The sequence below is a fragment of the Odontesthes bonariensis genome, chromosome 4 (genome assembly GCF_027942865.1).
Source record: "Odontesthes bonariensis isolate fOdoBon6 chromosome 4, fOdoBon6.hap1, whole genome shotgun sequence".
NCBI lineage: Eukaryota > Metazoa > Chordata > Actinopteri > Atheriniformes > Atherinopsidae > Odontesthes > Odontesthes bonariensis.
This window is the reverse complement of record NC_134509.1, coordinates 7,804,980-7,825,412: the sequence shown is the minus strand read 5'-3', so window position 1 is coordinate 7,825,412 and position 20,433 is coordinate 7,804,980. Positions and strand designations below refer to the sequence as shown.

General features: G+C 44.1%; 1 protein-coding gene across 1 annotated transcript; it reads left to right on the top strand.

Annotated features, from left to right (window-relative positions):
- The first annotated feature begins 1,283 nt into the window (after positions 1–1,283).
- ecpas (Ecm29 proteasome adaptor and scaffold) lies at positions 1,284–20,231 on the top strand. Its single transcript, XM_075462753.1, has 49 exons — positions 1,284–1,368; positions 2,101–2,231; positions 2,442–2,558; positions 3,217–3,335; positions 3,469–3,618; positions 3,744–3,921; positions 4,826–4,965; positions 5,157–5,235; positions 5,343–5,462; positions 5,619–5,704; positions 5,798–5,873; positions 5,959–6,008; positions 6,121–6,187; positions 6,280–6,402; positions 6,514–6,617; positions 6,800–6,923; positions 7,020–7,100; positions 7,200–7,416; positions 9,230–9,321; positions 9,529–9,663; positions 9,800–9,965; positions 10,085–10,257; positions 10,349–10,450; positions 11,155–11,278; positions 11,503–11,648; positions 11,817–11,871; positions 11,976–12,090; positions 12,183–12,251; positions 12,410–12,527; positions 12,621–12,788; positions 12,875–12,954; positions 14,120–14,225; positions 14,327–14,374; positions 14,462–14,580; positions 14,867–15,017; positions 15,100–15,165; positions 15,313–15,402; positions 15,553–15,619; positions 15,704–15,795; positions 15,874–15,940; positions 16,066–16,263; positions 16,436–16,647; positions 16,727–16,770; positions 16,858–17,050; positions 17,638–17,791; positions 18,038–18,143; positions 18,257–18,345; positions 18,441–18,512; positions 19,414–20,231. Exons 1-49 carry the CDS (start codon positions 1,347–1,349, stop codon positions 19,551–19,553), a joined length of 5,541 nt encoding a protein of 1,846 aa, XP_075318868.1. The 5' UTR covers positions 1,284–1,346; the 3' UTR covers positions 19,554–20,231.
- The last annotated feature ends 202 nt before the right edge of the window (positions 20,232–20,433 follow it).

The following is a 20,433-nucleotide window of genomic DNA, read 5'->3' as shown; positions in this document are numbered from 1 at the left end:
CAAATAAAATAAAAATAGTGAATAAACATTCGCTATATACAAATCTACAGTATTTTTTTAGATTAGAATTGTCTCTTATAGTTGATTGTCCAATAAACCCATTAATGCATTGATGAGAGCAACTTTTTTGGGGATCTGCTTAGTCATCCTTCCAACTCAGCTCAAGCTGATTCAGCAAAAAAGCACTTTATGGTGTCAGTATGGTGATTTTCTGACTGGCTTTCAATTACGCTGACCCCAACTGTGCAAAAAAGTAATCAGCGAGGAAGCAAGAACATCTCTGAGGCCCTTCACAGGAGCCTCAGGTGGAAAATAATTTTATTAAAATAAAATAAAATAAAAAACTAACCGACTTAGATTGGTATTTTAGGAGTTTGGAGGCCAGGTGAACACCCAAGACACCAACAGACATGGTAGTTTAAAACAGAAGGCATAGGCCTCTGTTTCAGTTGAGGGTTAATGTTTGTTGCTGGAAAGTCAATCAAATTACCACGGACACGAAATGGCCACAAAGAGGTGCAAAATGGCTTTTCTGTGAAGTTATGTTGCATCGCACAGAAATGCAAATGCAAATAATTACCAAACAATGCCACATTGATGAAAAATCACCCCAGAGATGAAACATGAACGAGGAATTACCACAAAGAGAAAATGGCTGCATGGCACACAACAACCACGAAGAGATGCAGAATTATCTCAAAGGACTCTGAAACATTTTTCACAGAGAAACGCTTCAAAAGCTCAGACGTGTGAGCTGAAGAAAAACCTATCACAGAGACAAAAGACTACAGATTCACAAAATGATTACAGTAAGACTCCTGCTGACTGAAAATAGACCATAGATAACCACACAAAGAAAAAAATACTGTAGATGTGTATATAGCGAATGTTTATTCACTATTTTATTTTATTTTATTTTATCAATTAATTTATTTTATATTTATTTTATTCTATTCTATTTGCTTGTTTTTCCTTTAATTGTTTTCATATCTTTTAGTGTATGCTGCTGCAACAAAACAATTTCCCAAATTGGGATGAATAAAGTATCTATCTATCTATCTATCTATCTATCTATCTATCTATCTATCTATCTATCTATCTATCATTACTACAAAAAATAGACTTTATATCTGTACCCTGGACCTGCTCTTGCTGTTATTGGCCAGTTGTGAATAGCTGTTAAATGATACATTTTTGTTACAGTTATTAATATTGGGGGGTGTGGTGAATTCACAGGATGAAAGGATTTCTCTGGCTGACTGACTGACTTGCAGAGGAGTAGGACTGACTGGGAGGTGCAGTGACACTCAGTGAACTGGGAGGGTCGCTGATGACTTGATGCAAACATGGCTGCCCAGGATGAACTCAGTAAGTTTCTCTCTGCGTCATTGACGACTAATATCTTCTTTATTGTCGCCTTGGTGGTTGTCAAAAACACACGCAGTGCTGTGCTTTGTCCGCCCTACCGACAAAGATGTTTTTGACCCTACGATAAATTTTCTTTCAGTAAAAAAACTGGGGCCGGAACGCTAGCTAGCTGCTCGGCTATGCTGCTAGCTGGAAGGCTAACGTCAGGAGGCCGTTTGCCCAGTCATGGTCAAAATGAAAGTGTCACATTGGCCATTGAAATATTTCCGATCGTCAAACTTTCAAACTGCGGATTTACAACTGGGATATTCAGGACATTTGGGACCAATTTCGTGGGGTGTCAGTGATTGTGAAAAGCCAGTGGTATAACGTAGAAAACGATGAAATGCGTGCACAGTCTTGTCAGGCGTTGACGCTAGCTGTTTGGTGCGCTATGGCATGAGAAGGAAGGCAGGGCAGGTTGATGGTTGCACCAACACAGCAGCTGACAGGTTGAGCTCATCGACCCAGCTAAAGCAACATGCCTGCGAGACTGTTTTATTTTGTTTAAAAAGCCTGGGTATTTTTGCTCCACTGTATGAAACAGCCTGGCTGTGTACGGTTGCATACAGCCAGTGGGGTTGACGGTTGAATGGGGGAAGATGTCAGATTAATTTCGGCAGAGCTTTTGAATCCAGGTTCAAACATTCATTGCTGGTGTAATGACAAATCGTGTTAATTTTGTTTGGACAGATCAACTGGAACGTGTGTTCCTTCGCCTGGGCCATGCAGAGACAGATGAGCAGCTGCAGGACGTTATCTCCAAGTTCCTCCCTCCTGTTCTGCTCAAACTATCCAGTGTTCAGGAGGGTGTGCGAAAGAAAGTAAGAAGACTTGCTGCTTATCTCTGTGCTCTAAATATAAATATATATATATATTTTTTTACCACTGCTGACATAACAGAAATCCTATTTTTATGGTATCGATACAGACGATAAGATGCCATAAAGATGCTTTCAAGGAGCTCGAGTCTGTGTTTATGTGTCTGTTTTGTGAAACTTCACTCTTTAAAAAAAATGTACCTCCTCTGTTAGGTGATGGAGTTGTTGGTCCACCTGAATAAGAGGATAAAAAGCCGACCAAAGATTCAGCTGCCGGTAGAGACTTTGCTGGTGCAGTACCAAGACCCTGCGGCCGCCTCCTTCGTTACAGTAAGATTTTGGTGTAGAAGCGAGACTTGATGTCTTTAAAGTATTTGTGTCTGCCTCTGTGATCCTGGACTTATTTTAGCCTTTTGCGTGATCTGATTAGAAACTAGGGGTGGGCGAAAAAATTGATTCATGTACATATCGCGATTTTTATTTTTTATTTTTTTATGGGATGATTTTAAAAATCTATTTTTTTCCCCTGAATCGATTATATTACATCATATCTGTATCCAGAAAAACTTCATCAATTCATTGCATTAAGTCATGTTAAAACTAGCCCACATTTGTGCTGTGTGGACATTTCAATTCATTTTGTAACTGTTAACTTTAAAAAATGCTGTACATGTTAAGTACCTCTTTTTGTCAGCTGCTGGACTGACTGACACAGACTTATGTGCATCGTTTATGGGAATGACATTCATTCTAGAAGTGTATGATTCAAATTGTTTGTTTTTTTTAAGGAGGAAGAAAATTGCAATTACTGATGATATCGAATCGCAATACTTGTAGAATCGCAATTATCAAGAATCATGATACAAATCGAATCGGCACCTTAGAATTGGGATACAATCGAATCGTGACCAAAGCATATCGTCCCACCCCTATTAGAAACGGGTCTCTTACTTGAGGCATCGGTTGTGATGGATTTATTTCTTTGCAGAATTTCACCATCATCTACATTAAGATGGGCTACCCACGCCTAGAGGTGGGAAAACAGTGTGAGCTGGCCCCGACCCTTCTCACGGCCATGGAGGGAAAGCCACAGCCACAACAGGACAGGTGAGGGGACGCACACACTCAGAATGGACAGGCGTTGCAATGCTTATTTCTGTTTATCTGACCGGGCCTAACTGTTTCCTTGCATGTTGGTGCTTTTGTTATTGACCTCTTCATCCTGTGTGCTTCCTCTCAGTCTGATGCACCTGCTGATCCCCACTCTTTACCACATGAAGTATCCTGCGGACGCGTCCAAGAGTGCCTCTCGGTTCAACCTGTCTGAGAGGCCAAAGACGGTGCACCTCCTGCTGGAGTTCATGCTGGATGTTTTACTCATGCCTTATGGGTGAGCTCATGCTGTGAGGCTTGAGCAGTTTGTGACCAGGACCGTTGCAGTTTCCCACCTCAAAGGGAAATTTAAACTTGCGTGAAATAGAGGGTCGTGACTTGTTCCCTCTTTGATCTCTGTAGGTTTGTGCTGAATGAATCTCCCACTCGGCCCGCGCCCTCCTCCTCCCAGGGAGGCTCTGCGGATGGGACGGTGGCAGCGAGTGGGCAGGGTCTCCCCCAGCCTCCCCCAGGGATGAGTGTCTATGCTGTGAAGAGGGTGATTGGAGAAGCCCAGTGGAATGCAGAGCAGCTCGAGCAGGTACAATAAGTGGAGGCGCTCTCAATTTAGAATGGGGTGTTTAAAATGTTCACCACCCCTATGGTGCTGAAGATGGTATCCAGCAGGGATGTGTGTCTCTCCCTAAAATGGCTGTTCAGTACATAAATGGGTGCGTGGGGTGAGATCCGATTTTTAAAAAAACAAAAAAATTAATTTTAACGTTCCTTTCACATATGTATTCATTTTCCCTTTTTAAATGAGAACGAGTCTTAGCAAAAATAATTAGATAATTAGGGGTATTTGATTTTTAAAAAAAAAACAAGGGAATGGTGGGATTATGTTCATTCATAGCAAAGGAAAAAAATGCATTTGATGGTTGCCGCTACGCTTTATTTCCGAGTCTGACATACTTGTCTTTGGAAAAATATGCCTTCTTGGCATATTTTACCACAGCTCTAATGTATGTACAGTATCATGGTTCCGAAGCAGTCACTCTTTACCAGCCCGTAAGATGGTAAATCTTGGGGAGTGGATGCTGTAATTACGTTCGACTTCACTGAGTTGTGTCTGATTTGTGGTTGGAAAGAGTCTGTAATATCTGTGTTTACCTTTTGTTGACGTCGTTGTTGCTGAGTTAGCTTTATCACCAGGTGAGCTTTCACATAGATCATTCTACTTCCGAAGGTTACTGAAGCAAAGCTCGACAGACTTTCTGTCCAGTGTTCCTTTCTTGTTATAAAATCCAAATGATTTCCAGATGTTGGTGCCTTTTTAAACTGCGCAATTTTACTTCTGGTTCTGATTCATTTCTCTTCATCTTTACGCTCCCATTATCCAGTATTTTCCCGGTTATCCGTGTTAAGCTTGAAACTCTTAATATTGTGACAAAAGTAGTGTTGAATGCTAGCTGATGACTCGTTGCTTTCCTCTTCGGTTTCCACAGTGCAAGCTGGGCATTGTGAAGTTCATCGAGGCAAAGCAGGTCCCCGAGGTGGAGACGGTGGTGCACCTGGTGGTGGCGTCCAGCGACACCAGACACAGCGTGGCCACTGCAGCGGATCTGGAGCTGAAGAGCAAACAGAGGTGGGGGGAAACGGCTGGTTTGTTATTTATACCGTTACTCCAGAATTTATTTGGTAGATCTGTTGTACAAAAAGTCCAAGGAAGCAATCAGGAAAGTGACTCTTGGCCAGTCTTTTCCTCACCGCCTGCCAGTGCTTGCTAATAACAGAATTCGTATTGTTTGTCATACGCTGGTTTTGGTTATATTCCAGCATCATTGACTGGAACAATCCTCTGATCATCAACAAGATGTTCAGGGTCTATCTGGGAGATGTCCCTCTGAAGACAAAGGTTTGTGAACTCGACTTTTATCTCTTCAAACGCACACCAACTCTGAATGTTTGTTTTTTTTCCCTGCAGATGTTTGACTGCATGATACTGTTCTGGTTTTGCTTCAGGGTGGCAGTATGAAACAGGAGCTGAAACACGAGCCAGTCAGCACACGAGTCAAACTGAAGATCCTGCCGCACCTCCTTCGGTCACGTCTGGCCGCAGAGTGCTTTCCGGCTAATATTCAGGTAGGACCTCGGACACAGTTTACCGCATCTGCGTGGGTAATAGAAATTCATTCACTCGTGCTAGGAAACGGCTCAAATTTTAACTAGTTCATCGAAATAACTCTTTGTAACTACCTTACACCATCTCTCCAACGAGCTGTGTGGTTCCTTCTTCAGGTGGTGTATGATGGTCTGTTTGGCGCCAGCACCAACAACAAACTACTGTCTCTCACCTTACAGTTTGTCCATCACATCTGCATGGTGTAAGACGAGTGCCTCCATACTTTCCACAACCTTGTTTGCCTTTTGAACAAAAAAAAAAAAATGGATACAAAACGATTCCTTCTGTTTTGCAGATGCCCTGACACCAATAAGCCTTTAGGACTAATGCTGCTTAATGGTCTTACCAAACTCATCAACGAATACAAGGAGGTATTCGGCCATAAAACTTCGACATATCGACTACACTTTACTGCAGCGTTTTGATTTGCACTTACTAAACGGCGTGTCTTTGCAGGATCCTAAGTTACTGTGTGTTGCCTACTCTGCTGTTGGAAAACTGTCAAGGTATAGTGAAGTGATTTGCTTTTCCCTGAAACCTTGCCAGCTCTTTGATGTGGAAAAAAAAAAAAAAGCAAAAAAATAGAAAGGTTACAACTCGTCATGTTGTGTGTTTCAGTCGCATGCCACAGCTCTTCACAAAGGATATCGCGCTTGTGCAGCAGTTTTTTGAGTCCATGTGCAAGGTAGGCGACCACTTTGCAGTCAGTATCGGCCACTTTTTTTTTTTCTTTTTTTTTTTTCTAACATTTCTAAAACGACTCCTCAACTCGTTTAGGAGGAGCCCGATGTCCGTCTTGCCATTCAGGAGGCTTTGTCAATGATGGTTGGAGCTTACGCTAACCTACAGGGGGCACTGCTGAATCTAATGGAAGCCCTGGTGGCTGCATACATCGGGAAGGTAAGCTAACACGGGTAGAATATGTATTTGGTTTGTCGAAAAAAAAATAAAATCCTGATTAGCAACCGGACATGAGGCAAATCAAAGCTGCTTGTTGTTGTTATTCAACAGCCGGAGGTGCAAGTTCGTCAGGTGGCCATGAAGTTTGCCAGCACGGTGTTCGGTCCTGATCACGTGCCGTCAAGATATCTGCTGCTGCTGGCTGCCGGAGACCCGTAAGCTTAAAAGAACACAGTGATTTCCCTGCTTAATGATTTATAACTGCAGTAAGAACAGACTTGTATTGGGTCTTGGAAATATGTATAAATTCCTGTTAGACTTACGGTGCTTGAAGGGAGCGTCTGTGGTGCACCGGCTGTGGAGGAAAGATAGAGTGTGTTGGTTTTTTGTCGTTTAGAAGGGAAGAAGTATCTGCAGAGGCCCAGAAGGTGCTGAGGGCTTTCCGTACCAAGAGCTCAGAGAAGGAGGGACCAAAGCCAATGCCCCCCTTTCCTGACATGGTTGCCTATGTCCAGGAGAAAGTGAGGCTCTAAACACTTGCAGAGAACACACCAAGGTTTCAATGTGGCCTTTTTCGCCAAGAGAAATAATTGATCTTTTTATCTCGTCTCTGTTAGGCAGCTCAGAGGATTAAGACTCCTGCCAAGTACATTGTTGGAACCTCCACAATTCCTTTTAACCCGTCTGCATTTGGGGAGGTAAACACTATAACTGCATTACGTCTGTTCATCTTGATGCGGGACAACTTGGAAAAATCATCGTCTCTCTTCTTGTTATCCCTTTTTCTGTCTTTCTAGATCATGCTCTACCTGAGGTTGTGTTTGGTCCACAGTGCCGGGGCCACGCCCATGTCCACACGCTTGCCAGACATGCAGGACGACGCTCCTGCCATTGGCCGCTATGTACACACACTGCTGTCCTCTGAGCCTCAGCCCTTGGTGTCAAAGGGCTATGAGGCGAATCCGGTTCACGTCTACATGGATCTTCTGCAGCAGCTGCTGTCTGCTGTTGGCGGTTAGTGATGTTAACTGTCTTTTTTCTTTTCTTTTTTGGCACGTTTCCACAGCCATTTTGGGTTTGTGGTCTTTCATACCAGCCGGGCGGTGTTTTGAAAAACACACAAATGCATCTCTTGAATTATTTGTATGATCGGGTTAAAACTGACTGATTCTGAATTGTGGTTTTAAAAAAAAAAAAGTGTATGTCCTCTGGAATGCCGGGGGCATGAAGATGCTGGTTAACAGATCTCAGATCAGCTCAAACGAGCCGCGCTAATGTGGTAAACGGAACTGTGTTCGTTTAATCCGATCCAAACTGCTTGGTTGTAAAATCACAAACCTTAAGTCAGCCTCCAGTTGTGAATTAAGTTTACAGCTTTGTTAAATTGTGCAACTTACACTTTGTGGTGCGAATGTCCTGCCAAGAATCCAGAGGATCTGCAGGGTGAGCATACTGGCAGGGAAGGGTAGAGACTCAGTGCTGCGGATGCAGGTTTTTTTTGTTGTTTTTTTATGCTTTAATTTTTAGCTGCTTCTGGTAGAAGTTAGTGAAACTTCCAGGGGGAAAATGAGGCAGATGTTGGCAAAGATCCTGGACTCTCCGTCACTGCTGCTCTGCACAAAATCAATCCACCGACCATCCACCGATGGGTTAACTTTGTAACACATCACTCGGACCTCTGCCATTGCCTCTTCACATAACTAATCCATAGTGTTGTATCTCCAATTTGTGTAAATAGCTGCTCTGTGATACAAGAAGATTTATTTAGCCTTTCAGTCCACCAAGCATAGATCTGATCCTTGCGATTGCTGTTGGTGCCGCTTTTTTTTAGCTTCATCAGTTCTTCTTCGTCTCATTCATTTGCAATTTAAGTAAACAGCCCAAGTCCATTAAATTCTGTCATTAGTTAGCTAACACCATTTAGCTAGTTAGCTGTCAGATGCACAGCTACATGGTAAAGGCTCTAGCATGGTTGCCGCGTCTGCTAGCGCGAGCGGTGTTGATGACGTCACGATTTCGTGCCCGCCATATATGGTGGGGCAAGTCGATGTGCCAGTAGTTGCAATTTTCTCCGTCACAGTTACAACCACGAAAGTCGAGAAGAAAACAATACCACTGTCAAGAGCAGGAATACTGTCATCCATGATACTGCTGCAGTATCTGGATAATTAAAAATTCAATAAAAAGTCAACAGAGGTGAAGGTCTGAAGCCCCCGGCATCACCACTTTTTGAGTCTCTGCCCTCTTCTTTGCCTTCACGTATCTGTCCCGTAGCTTCTTCCACACATTCTTACAGAACTCTCCCTCTTTCCCCAAAGTTCTGCCAATCTCTGTCCACCAGTTTTGGGAGTTTACGTGGTCCCTGTGCTGTTTCACTGCAGTTTCGTACAGCTGCCTGTACAAACGCACCTCCTGAAGGAGCCTGGTCTCACATTGGTCCATCCGGTTAAACGTCATTTTGACATCACGGGCCGCCACCGCCGTGAGCGATGCGTCAACTGTAAATCCGCCTTAAGGTTGACTCATTGGAGGCTAATGCGTTGCCGTAACGCATTAGAGGAGGTGTCTTCTTGACTATACTCGATCTCACACAGCACGTTGTGATTTTAGACCTGTCCTAAAAATCCTGAACAGAAAATCAACAGAAATCTGTTGTAACAGTTCAACTCTGATTCAGGTCGACACAACCCTCATAAACAACCATTGGTTTGCACAGATCACGTTTCCCTACCAATCTCTGAATTTTTGCTCTACTCTTTGTATATGTTGTCATCATCTGAATGTTTCACATTTAAGGCAATTGTATTTTCTCACAATTTCTCAACAGGCATTCCAGTCATGTACTGTTTACTGGAGGTGGTGTCTGTGTGTCCCGAAAAACTGGCCCCGAGATTTGCTGATAAAATTGACTGGATTAAAGTGAGTGTTTCTAATCGATGTGTTTGAGAGAGATGGAGGTGATTCCGCGTTGAGTACCTTAGTTACTCTTTTGCCAGTGACACAAATATCAACTCTGTTAAACAGTTAGTCCAGCTGCACAGCTGTCCCACATTATTATAAATCCAGGAATCTTATCTAATTCAGCTGGTGGGGATAACAGATGGTGTTGTGTTTCCTTCTCTCCAGAGTCTGATGAACACAAACAAGGAAGACATGAGGGAGCTGGCGGCCCAGCTGTACGCTGTTGTGATTTCCACCATGACCGGTAACGAGCTGCAGAAGGCCGTGCAGATTCTGGTCAAAATCACCAAAGACAACCACGTATGGAACTTTGTCTCTTGTTTACACACTTTATGAGCATCGGAATGAAATGGGGAAAGACTACTTTACTTTCAACCCAAAGGGGAATTATGTAAGCGTGTATATCCATATGTTTCTTGGTTTGGGTGAATCGCAGAGTCCTGAGACTCAGCATGGCGCCCTCTTGGCTCTTGGTTACATGGTGGGAAGAAACATGAGCAGAAAGAAGGCCCTAACCTCTTCCTACCAAGACAAAGGGCAGCCAATGAGCATCACCTCCCAGGGCGACGATGAACACGTTGCCATGGCCACCAAGACAATCGGTATACATTTTTCCTCTTTTTCCTCTTTTTCTTTTTTTGCACAAAGTAAAACAAGTGAGTCGTTTCTGCCTGTGTTTCTTGTGTCCCCCTCTCATGTGTTTGTGTGCATCTCCATCCAGGTTCCTTCCTGGACAGCAGCAGCGCACTGTTGACTGTAGCGGCCTGTACAGCTCTGGGAGAAATCGGGCGGAATGGCACCCTGCTGATCTCTGCAGAGGGGGAGGGATTCACAAAACTCTCTATCGTGGACAACCTGCTGGCTCGAATCCCTTCTGGCAAGGAGAGCACCAAGGTCAGCAAGGTTTTCAGCTAAATGATTTGGTTACTTGCCTCATTTTTGTCCTCATTATCTTGTTTCTTTTTTATCCTCACACGTGTTCCAGATGAAGGAACGATCCATTATGACCTTGGGTTATCTACCAGTGGGAGATGTGGACTTCCCACACCAGAAGAAGCTGCTGCAAGGACTCATGGACTCAGTGGAGGTATGAACCATGCAGCTGCATCAAACATGGGCAGTCTTTCACAAGACTCGGTCCAAATGAACAGATTCATTTACAGGCATAACCTAGATTTTGAGCTCTGACTTGGAGCACAGGCAGCAGACGACCTCGTGGTTCGGTTAGTTCCACGGCAAATACACATCGGTCTTCTCCAAAGACTGGTCACAGTTCTGCTCACATTCATCACTGAAAAAGCTGCCGGGCTTCTGTGAATGTTTAGAAGAAAATGTCGGTAAAGTCTAGCATTTATATCCAGATTACTCTGTACCGCAGTGCCAGTCATTCTTCTTCTGCTGCGGAATAGCTAACAGCCTTTTTTATTGTTTTTTCCTTCCTGAGCACTTGCACATGATTTCTGAAGAATTTTGGACTCCCCACTGAGGTTGGCACTACTGATGGAAAGCATGTTCATTACAAAACATTTCCAAAAATCCTACTTGGGCAACTACTTTTGTACAAAAACGGATTATTAATTCATGAAAAATCTCGTTGCACTGCCTCTCCTCAAATCCAGTCCATTCGGTTTTTCCAGCACATGTGCAGTCATCGAGCTTACAGTCTGCCCGGTAACAAATTTTTTTGGCTGATGGGTTGACGTTCATTTAAAGTCTAGCCATTATGAAGCTGTCAAGTAGCTCATGAGTAAAAGCAGGCCTCGCTGTTCTCACCTTCTTTTTCTCTCCAAGGCCAAGCAGGTGGAGCTGCAGTTCACAGTTGGAGAAGCCATCACCAGTGCTGCTATAGGAACTTGTTCTGGAGCCGCCAGAGACCCGTGGACCTGCACCGAGGACCAGTACAGCCCGCCACACAGTCAGTGCTTGTGTTGTACTTAGAAATAATTCTCTGCGTGTTTGTTGGTTCCGGTGTGGAAATGGATCTCAGTGATGAGCAGAGTTGGTTTGATCGAGCTCATGAAAATGTAGCTGCCAGTCGTCTACATGCAATAATCTCCTTTTTTATGCGAGTGGAAAATGAAAGATGTTTGTCGCATTTTAGTCTCTTTATCATCTCCATTTTCTTCCTTTTCTTTTCAGATGTTAAAAACAACGACGTGGTCCCTTGGGTCCTAAACTCCATCCTGTCTAGGTATATACCCAGCCAGAACCCTCATGTCCGGCAGGCAGCCTGCATCTGGCTGCTCTCCCTCGTCAAGAAACTCAGTCAACACAAGGAAATTACAGTGCGTATATGATACAGATCTATGACTATGAATACTAAGACTAAATCTCAGAAGTGGCTTTGAAATGAACACAAACTCCTTTATTATGTGTGTGTGTGTACGTGTCGAAACGGTTTTGTTTGAAAGCACAAATGATCCTTTTTTTTTTCTCTTTCTTTACTCTTACAGTCCCATTTGAAGGAGATCCAGAATGCATTTATCTCTGTTCTCTCAGAACCCGATGGTGAGACAAGAAGCACGATGAGCTTCTCAGATGCGGCTTCACACTATCGCCTCTTTTTCTGTTCGAGCCCCTGCTTTATCCATCCCTCTTTTTCTGTCGCCCAGAGCTGAGTCAGGATGTGGCATCTAAAGGCCTTGGACTCGTCTATGAGATGGGAGGAGAGGGTGATCAGCAGCAACTGGTGTCCACTCTGGTGGAAACCCTGATGACTGGCAAAAGGTGAGTTGATGGTTGAATCTAGGGGATTGTGAAGGAAGAAGAATGGACAGTTGTCCTGAAGAGTTTCTGTGCTTATTTGTCTTTGTACACAGGGTGAGACATGCAGTCGCTGAGGATACAGAAGTGTTCCAGGGGGAGGGTTTGGGAAAAACACCTGATGGGTAAGGTTCTTAGATTATGTTTTAATCCAGATTTGATGAAAATGTTGGGAGTGATCAGGAATTCTGAGAGCATATTCGTGTTGGTTTCAGTTTGTAGAAATATGTCACTTTCTTTCCTCATGTGTATAAATACAACATATATCAATGATCCCTGACAGTCACGGCCTGTCCACATACAAGGAGCTCTGCTCATTGGCCAGCGACCTGAACCAACCGGATCTCGTGTACAAATTCATGAACCTGGCCAATCACCATGCGATGTGGAACTCGCGCAAGGTATCGTCTTAAGATCCGTGACTTCTGCCCCTTTACTGGCTTTATCAGATGTCGTTCTCCCACCTGACCTCAGCAAGCGTCTCTTCCTTTCAGGGAGCGGCTTTTGGCTTCCACATGATCGCAGCCAAGGCCGGGGAGCAGCTGGCTCCATTCCTGCCTCAGTTAGTGCCTCGTCTGTACCGCTATCAGTTTGACCCCAACCTGAGCATTCGCCAGGCCATGACCAGCATCTGGGATGCCTTGGTCACTGATAAGACCCTGGTAGGAATTCAGGCTTGTGATATTTATCAACAGATGTGCTTATCAACAGATTGATGTAGACACGGCTTTTTGTCTGTGCGGTGCAGGTGGATAAATATCTGAAGGAGATCCTGCAGGATGTCATTTCCAACTTGACTAGTAACACCTGGAGAATTCGTGAGTCCAGGTACAATAACAACAGACTCACTACAGATGAAGAAGTCTTGTTATGTGCTGTTATTTAGTTTGATAGAAGCTTTGATGCTGTATTTTCAATTGCTACATTTTCAATCTAGGCCCCGTTGTCTCTTGTACTGGAGTATAAAACTGTGACTATAAGGCAATGCAAAGCTGTGGGGCTTTCATAGTTGGATAAATCGCTCAGACGTGAATACGCCTCACTTATTTAAATCTGTAATCTAGGCTGTTTGCATTAATCAATGTAAAGATAGATTTAGTTTTCTAATGTTTGCAAGTTCATTACAAACTACAAATGTTTGCTTTTCGAGTGATGTATGTGATGCATGGTTATACTATGATATCTGGACCTTTAATACCTTTTATTTTGTCTGGAGGCTCTGAAAAGAACTGTATGACAATAACCTGAAGTGTGACCGTCGCATGGTCACATCCCCCATGTGATGTGACCTCACTCCTCTGGTCCCCGAGGCAATCAGATTTGGGCACGATTGGACAGCTTCTGCTTTACCAATGAACTAAACTTCCACTTATCTGTTACTTGCAGTTACTTAAAAGATCGGAGGCCAGAGGTAAGCCATGAAGCTGCTAAGTTTTCCTCAAATTAGACCTATTAAGAACACGTTTAAAAATGTGGTCAGATTTTTTTCCAAGGCAGGCACTCTGTTGCACTTCAGGTTATTGTCTTACAGTTCTTTTCAAAGCCACCAGACAAAACAAAAGGTATTAAAGGGTCGTTGGGGGACTCTTATTGTGAAAGCGACAAAGTAGAAGTGCTTGTATTCGCAAACCTCAAGGCTCAGACTGTTGCCATGTGTGTATGACATTTCAGAAAGGATCTACAAAGATGGACCTTTTATAAGGACAAAGATAAGCTTCTATCGTTGATTATTTACACGAACCGACTTAATATTCAGCTTGTTTCTCAACTATAATGATGGCGCATTAGAATTAGTTGGCTTGTAATTATTTGAGCTGGAGTTTATGGAAGGCGATATCTAGAAAGGAACAGAAGCGTGAGCTTAAGCTCATTGGAGCCCACGCAGCGCGCAGCAGGGCTCTTTAAATGCCTTTTTTTTTAACAGGAAAGTAGTGCTTTGGTGTGGGATTTTTTTTATTTTTTTTGTTTGTTTTTGACTGGGTTCTTCTTACAGCTGCCTGGCCCTAAATGACTTGATTCGTGGCCGACAGGCGGATGACCTCGTTGATCACCTGGCAGAAATTTGGGAGACGCTGTTCAGAGTTCTCGATGACATCAAGGTAAGAAGGAAGTAATCAGAAATCATCGCATTGTACGAAAGCTGCCGCATGTTTCGTACATAAGATCCGCTCCGTCTCAGCACGATAACTCTTCGTTTTAGGAATCTGTGAGGAAGGCCGCAGATTTAGCGCTGAAAACGCTCAGTAAGGTAAGGCTGTCGGTCACAACTCTTGTGAACGTGTTTGTATCTGTTTGCATTTACACACCTGCGCCTCACAAACGTCTTTGCACGCAGGTATGCATTCGTATGTGTGAGTCTACAGGCTCCGCAGCCCAGAGAACTGTGGCGGTGATGTTGCCCACCCTGCTAGAAAAGGGCATTGTTAGCAGTGTCTCAGAAGTTCGCTCACTCAGGTAAGATCTCTCTCCACGAGCGTGGTCTGAGTTTCCACTTAGGACGTAGTCGTCAAGTCGCTGCATTGACACAGCCTCTGTATTTGGAGCATACCAGTTGCTACAGCTCAGCCAGTGCTGAAAGTTGTGTACGTAATGCTGACTTATTTCCCCTTTTCTGTCGTTAAGTCCCCATTTATCAAATGACAAAACAAATGATTCTCAGATAGCAGCAGAGTGGCTTTGTTCATCCTCCCATCTGTTCGGGTTCGGAGTTGTGGTTGTATGATCGGTTCTTTCTCACCAGTATCCAGACCCTGGTGAAGATTAGCAAGACCGCCGGTGCCAGACTAAAGCCTCACGCTTCCCGCTTGATCCCCGCCCTGTTGGAGGCCCTCAGCACGCTGGAGCCTCAGGTCCTCAACTACCTCAGTCTCAGAGCCACAGAGCAAGAAAAGGTAAAGTCTGCCTGTTGGCGTGCGAGATAGCCTCAAATTAGACTTCATATTGTCACGACGTGTGTTCTCTGTGCTTCTGCAGAGTGCCATGGATGCTGCAAGGCTGAGTGCTGCCAAGTCTTCTCCGATGATGGAGACGATTAACATGGTAAAACAAAAAGAACTGCATAAGTGTCATCGACTTGACTGTTGAGTTTTTCGAGCCTGTTTGTGGAAGGAATGGGAGTTTCCTGCTTTTTACTGAACCTGACAGTAGCACGGTGTGATCTGATGAAAAGGATGTGTGTGTATTCAGTGTCTGCAACATCTCGATGTTTCTGTGCTGGGAGAGCTGGTTCCCCGCCTCTGTGAGCTGCTTAAGAGTGGAGTAGGCTTGGGCACCAAGGTAAACAGTTCTGTAGTCATGAATCTGTTCAGCAATGCTTTCATCAGTCACTTCTTTGGGTTTTTATTTGAGTTACTCGTACATGCATTCACCCGTTTTTCGCTAATCTTGTATTTCTGTTAATTTCGGACTCTTTTTTTTTTTTCTTAGGGAGGCTGTGCAAGTGTAATAGTTTCCCTCACAGTGCAGTGTCCCCAGGACCTCAGCCCATACTCAGGTGCAGCACAAGGTTCCATCTCCTCATGGAGATTAAGTGCTCATTGTTTAGAGAAAGCCTTCAAACTACTTTTTCTTTTTCCAGGTAAACTGATGAGTGCCCTGCTGAACGGTATCCACGACAGAAGTACCGTGGTACAGAAAGCGTTTGCCTTTGCTTTGGGACACCTCGTCAGGGTAAGCAATATTTACACCAGAGGTTGTTCTCTGTTTCTTTAAATCATTTGTCATACAAACATTTCGTTTCCCGACCAGACGGCAAAAGACAGCAGTGTAGAAAAACTGCTACTGAAGCTCAGCAACTGGTACTTGGAGAAAGAGGGTGAGCTGGTGTCAAATGTGCACATTCTGAGTCAAATCACTCTGCTTTGTACCGTGATTTTAAATGTAATTTTCCCGCTGTGTGCTCATTCATTCTTTCTTTCTTTTTTTTTTTTTTGCCCACAGAACCTGTTTACAAGTCATCGTGTGCACTGACGGTGCACGCCATCAGCCACTACAGCCCTGATGTGCTGAAGGGACACGCAGGGGTGGCGCTGCCGCTGGCCTTCCTTGGCATGCATCAGGTGCCAGGACCTGACGAGGAGAAAGGAGAGAGTCACGACGCCACGCTGTGGGCTGAGGTGTGGCAGGAGAATGTTCCAGGTGAGGAGCACCGCTACACAGAAAAAAAACCAAATGCATCACAAATCATCTGGTACTTCATCTTGGAAAATGTAACAAATGATGTTGGACATCAGAAAAAATTCCAAGAGGTGAACATTCTCATATTGAACACATGATTTTTTTAAAAATTTCGACTTTTCTCTGCTATCAGGCAGCTTCGGGGGTATCAGACTCTACATGACGGAGCTGATCACCATCACCCAGAAAGCCCTGCAGTCCCAGTCCTGGAAGATGAAGGCTCAGGGTGCAGCTGCCATGGCAACTGTTGCCAGGGAACAGACAGGCTCATTAGTGGCGCCACACCTCGGCTTGGTGCTGACGGCTTTGATGCAGGGGTTGTCTGGACGCACGTGGGCCGGCAAGGTAACGATTGTTGAGACGATTAAAGAACAAGGAAACGCAATCTGGGTTTCAAAGTCATTTTGTTTTTCCTTCGTTCCAGGAGGAGCTGTTAAAAGCCATCGGATCTGTGGTGTCTAAATGCAGGTGAGCCACCTTGCCAAACTTTTTCCTACTAAGGCCAGTTTTATTTGGAGGACGACCTTAATCCTGATTGTTTCTCCTTCCGTTTAGCGGCGAGCTGCAGAAGCCTTGCAGCGGCCAGCCAACCATCCCTGAGGTGCTGGAGGTGGTGTTGAAGGAATGCCGAAAGGAGAGTCTGGCGTACAAAATCGCCGCTCTGCGTTGTGCAGGAGATGTACTCAGCAGCAGCAAGCAGGACCGTTTCAGCGAGATGGCAGAGATCCTTTTTCCTCTCATTAAGAAGGTGAAAATCACTTCTCAGAAGAAAAAAAATCAGAAAAGAGGGACATAAAAAAAATAAAAATAATAATTTGCACTCTTTTTTTTATTTTGCAAAGCTGCTGAGCAAAAAAGTCAGACTTCAGACTTGTGTCTCCCTCAGGTGTTCTTGATGGGACGCTATAATATCTTCAAATGGGCTAAATTCCCTTGTGTCTTAGCTTCGTATATTTTGGGAAGACATGAAGTCCAACAGAATCCGATTTTGTGCCATCTCAGCCATAAATGGAACATGCCAGCTCTGCCATCTTCTAAATAAGAGCAAAAAGTCACCATGTGCCCTTTCTTCCTATATTCTACTGCCTTCTCAGTTCTGCAGAGCACTTAAAAAGTAGCCTGAGTTGGTTGCTTCAATCTCTTTTATACTGGACTTCAGGTGGCGCTCCGCAGATTCACCACAAATCTCCATTTTTTTTTTTTGCTCACGATACGTCTTGTAATGCATAAAAATGTCTTAAGGACGTGTTAACAATGTTAAATGTTGCCCGTTTTTCTCGAGGCACACATTTAAAGACATACATGGGTTTTAAGATTGTAATCATTTCACGACAGAGCTGCCCAGAGAGTGGCGGTGCATCCCCCAGGTCGCTGCACGACGATGACGATGACGATAAGGATGGGAAAGAGAAGGAGCTGCAGACTGAAGCGCTGCTTTGTGCTTTTGAGACTCTTGGAAAGGCTTGGCCCAGAAACCCACAGACTCAGGGTAAGTTCTGTCTTTTAGCTTTTGTAGTTAAAAAGCCAGTGATATGTACGAATCGCCCATTTTGTGAGTTTGTTTCAAATACCCTGCACAACTAAACTGAAGTACCACCACATCACTTCTCTCATTTGCTCTCTTATTGTGTGGCCTTACGTTCGGCTGCCAACTTGACAGAAAATCCAGTGGCGGATGCTGCTGATTAGGTGTGGCCCACATTCTCATCTGTGTTCTTAAAAACTGTCTCTGTAGCACGTTTCCAGATGGAAGTGTGCAGTTTAATGTCTGGGAAGCTCAAACTGAGCACATGGAAAGTCCAGCTTGCTGTTCTACAGGCCATGAGGCCGTACTTTGAGGGGTAAGTATCACAATAGAATAGCCTAAGTAGCATTTTGTTTGTTTATGTAATTAATTCTTTGTAATGAACTCTTAATCTTAGTTTATAAGCACGTAAAATATTTTTCTTTGCAGGTTATTGCTGCTAGACAGGGGTAATCAAGACTTGAATGCACTGTCACAGGTTCTCACAGGGACCTGTGCTGCTCTCACATATCCTTTAGGTAACCATCTTGCTTTTTCTACTCTGAAACACTGTAAAAGGATTTAGGATTTGCATGCATTTCTTCACCGTGTTTGTCTTTATTTTTCTCTCCAGAAAACAAAAGTTACTCCTCTGTGAGGACAGAGGCCTTGTCAGTCGTGGATCTGATCGTTAAGAGAACAGGAGGTAGGCTTTGTTCAGCTACTGCTGTTATAAAGAGGTCAAAATACAGTCAATGATGGGCTCATCTTTTAGGGAATTTCAACTAAAATGTGTGTGCAGTCATTTTTCTCACACCATACATGGCTGCGGCATCGCCTTGGGTCTGAAAACCTCAACGTAAGCTCCCGATAGTTTACGGCCCAGTCTCCTGTGGTCGGCCATCTGATGGAAAAGACTGTTAAACAATAATTGGATGAGTGAATAATCCCCCCCACAAAAATTGAGTTGATCTTTCTAATAGTGCTGTTCTAGCACATATTTTCCCAAGAAAATACCCGTTCGACTAAGAATGTATCTGACTGCAGCGTTTTTATACTCGTGTCAGTTTTCCTGCCAGCTGCAGCAAGACAAAGTCGATCAAACTTGCCACTTTGCACATGTGTTACATGATGATTAAGGAGAGCAACAGAGGAAAAGCTTTAACTGCAAATGAGGCGTTTGAGGCAGCTAACGAGCAGCGCTTGCTGTTGCACTCGTTTTTCGGGACCGGAGCCAGTGCTTTGGTGGTTTTAGGGGCAGGAACTGCACTCTGAGCTGAAGCAGCCCTGGAAGCACTTTGGTGGAAACACGTTTTCTAACACAAAACTTTGTGTAACATGTTATCAGGCTTATCACTGCATTTAGCTTAAAACACTGCTGTGCATACAGGAATGGACAAAATCTTGTCACACTCTGAATTCAAACGCAAAATCATTCGTTTGCTGATTTCCATCCTGTAATATAGTTTCTTCCTTGTAGATGGTAGGAATTGGCATGTTTCTCTCTCATACACCCTAACCCACGTCTGTGAACATTCAGTTTTATGGCCCTATGTATTCGGATTGACTGCTGACGCGATGTTCTTGCTTGTGTGCGACATGAACAGAGAGTGAGCAGTGGGACTGCATGTCTGTGAAGAGCCGGGAGCAGCTGCAGCGCTCCCTGTCCACGCTGCAGTCGGACAGCAGGCCCGACCTGAGGGACAAGGCCCAGGAGCTGCGCAGACGCATCCAAAGCCAACCCTGAGCGGGCACAGCCTCACGCACAGTACAAAGAAACGGAGCGGCATCGTCTTTATCAGCAACACAACCTACACGTCAGCACACTGCCTCTGCCTGAACTCTTTGATACAGCTGTCTCCTCTTCCACCGATACTCACGTCGACCATTACATTTAGTTTCCATACCCGTGTGTTGTGATGTTGGCTTGTGCAAAAAGACTGCTCCATGTTTGTATCCGACGAAGCTCGAGCAACGCAAGCCGCCTTGGGTGTGAACTCTGTGACCATGTTCAGGGCCGAGCTCGTCACAGTAACATGTCAAGTTTTATTTGGTTCATTTGAATGGACGGTAAGTTGAGCATTAATGCCATTTAAACCAGTGTGTTGGGTTTGTGGACACTGTATACTTGTAGCCCCAAAATGGGGGAAGAGGATTTTACTACTGTTGTGGATTTACCTACTTATTCAATATTAAAACAGCAGTTTGTTTCACCGAGCTGATGAAAGAGGCCCGACCGCAACTCTTCTCCACGGCAGCCGCAAAGTGGCGAAGGCGAGGAAGTTGTGTCCCAAAAATGATTTGGCAGATAAGACGTCAGCCTATTTTGAAGTGTGGAAAAGAATCACCCTGCTGTTAACTGTAAAGTGATGCTATAGTTGTTTCAATTTGTCCTTGATGAAATAAAACCCGTTGATAATTTGGACACCTGACCTTTTTTTTTTTTTTTTCCCCCTTTGCTCAGAATGGAGTTGCATTGTTAAAGGTTTGTGTGCAATCTGAGGTACACGCCATATTTTCCTTATTCAACCTCACTGAAATCAAGTTGGCTGAAGTCTAATCCTAAATAGTAGATGTAGGGCAACAAGAATCACATAAATGGAGTTGAACCAAAAAAAAATTAAAAT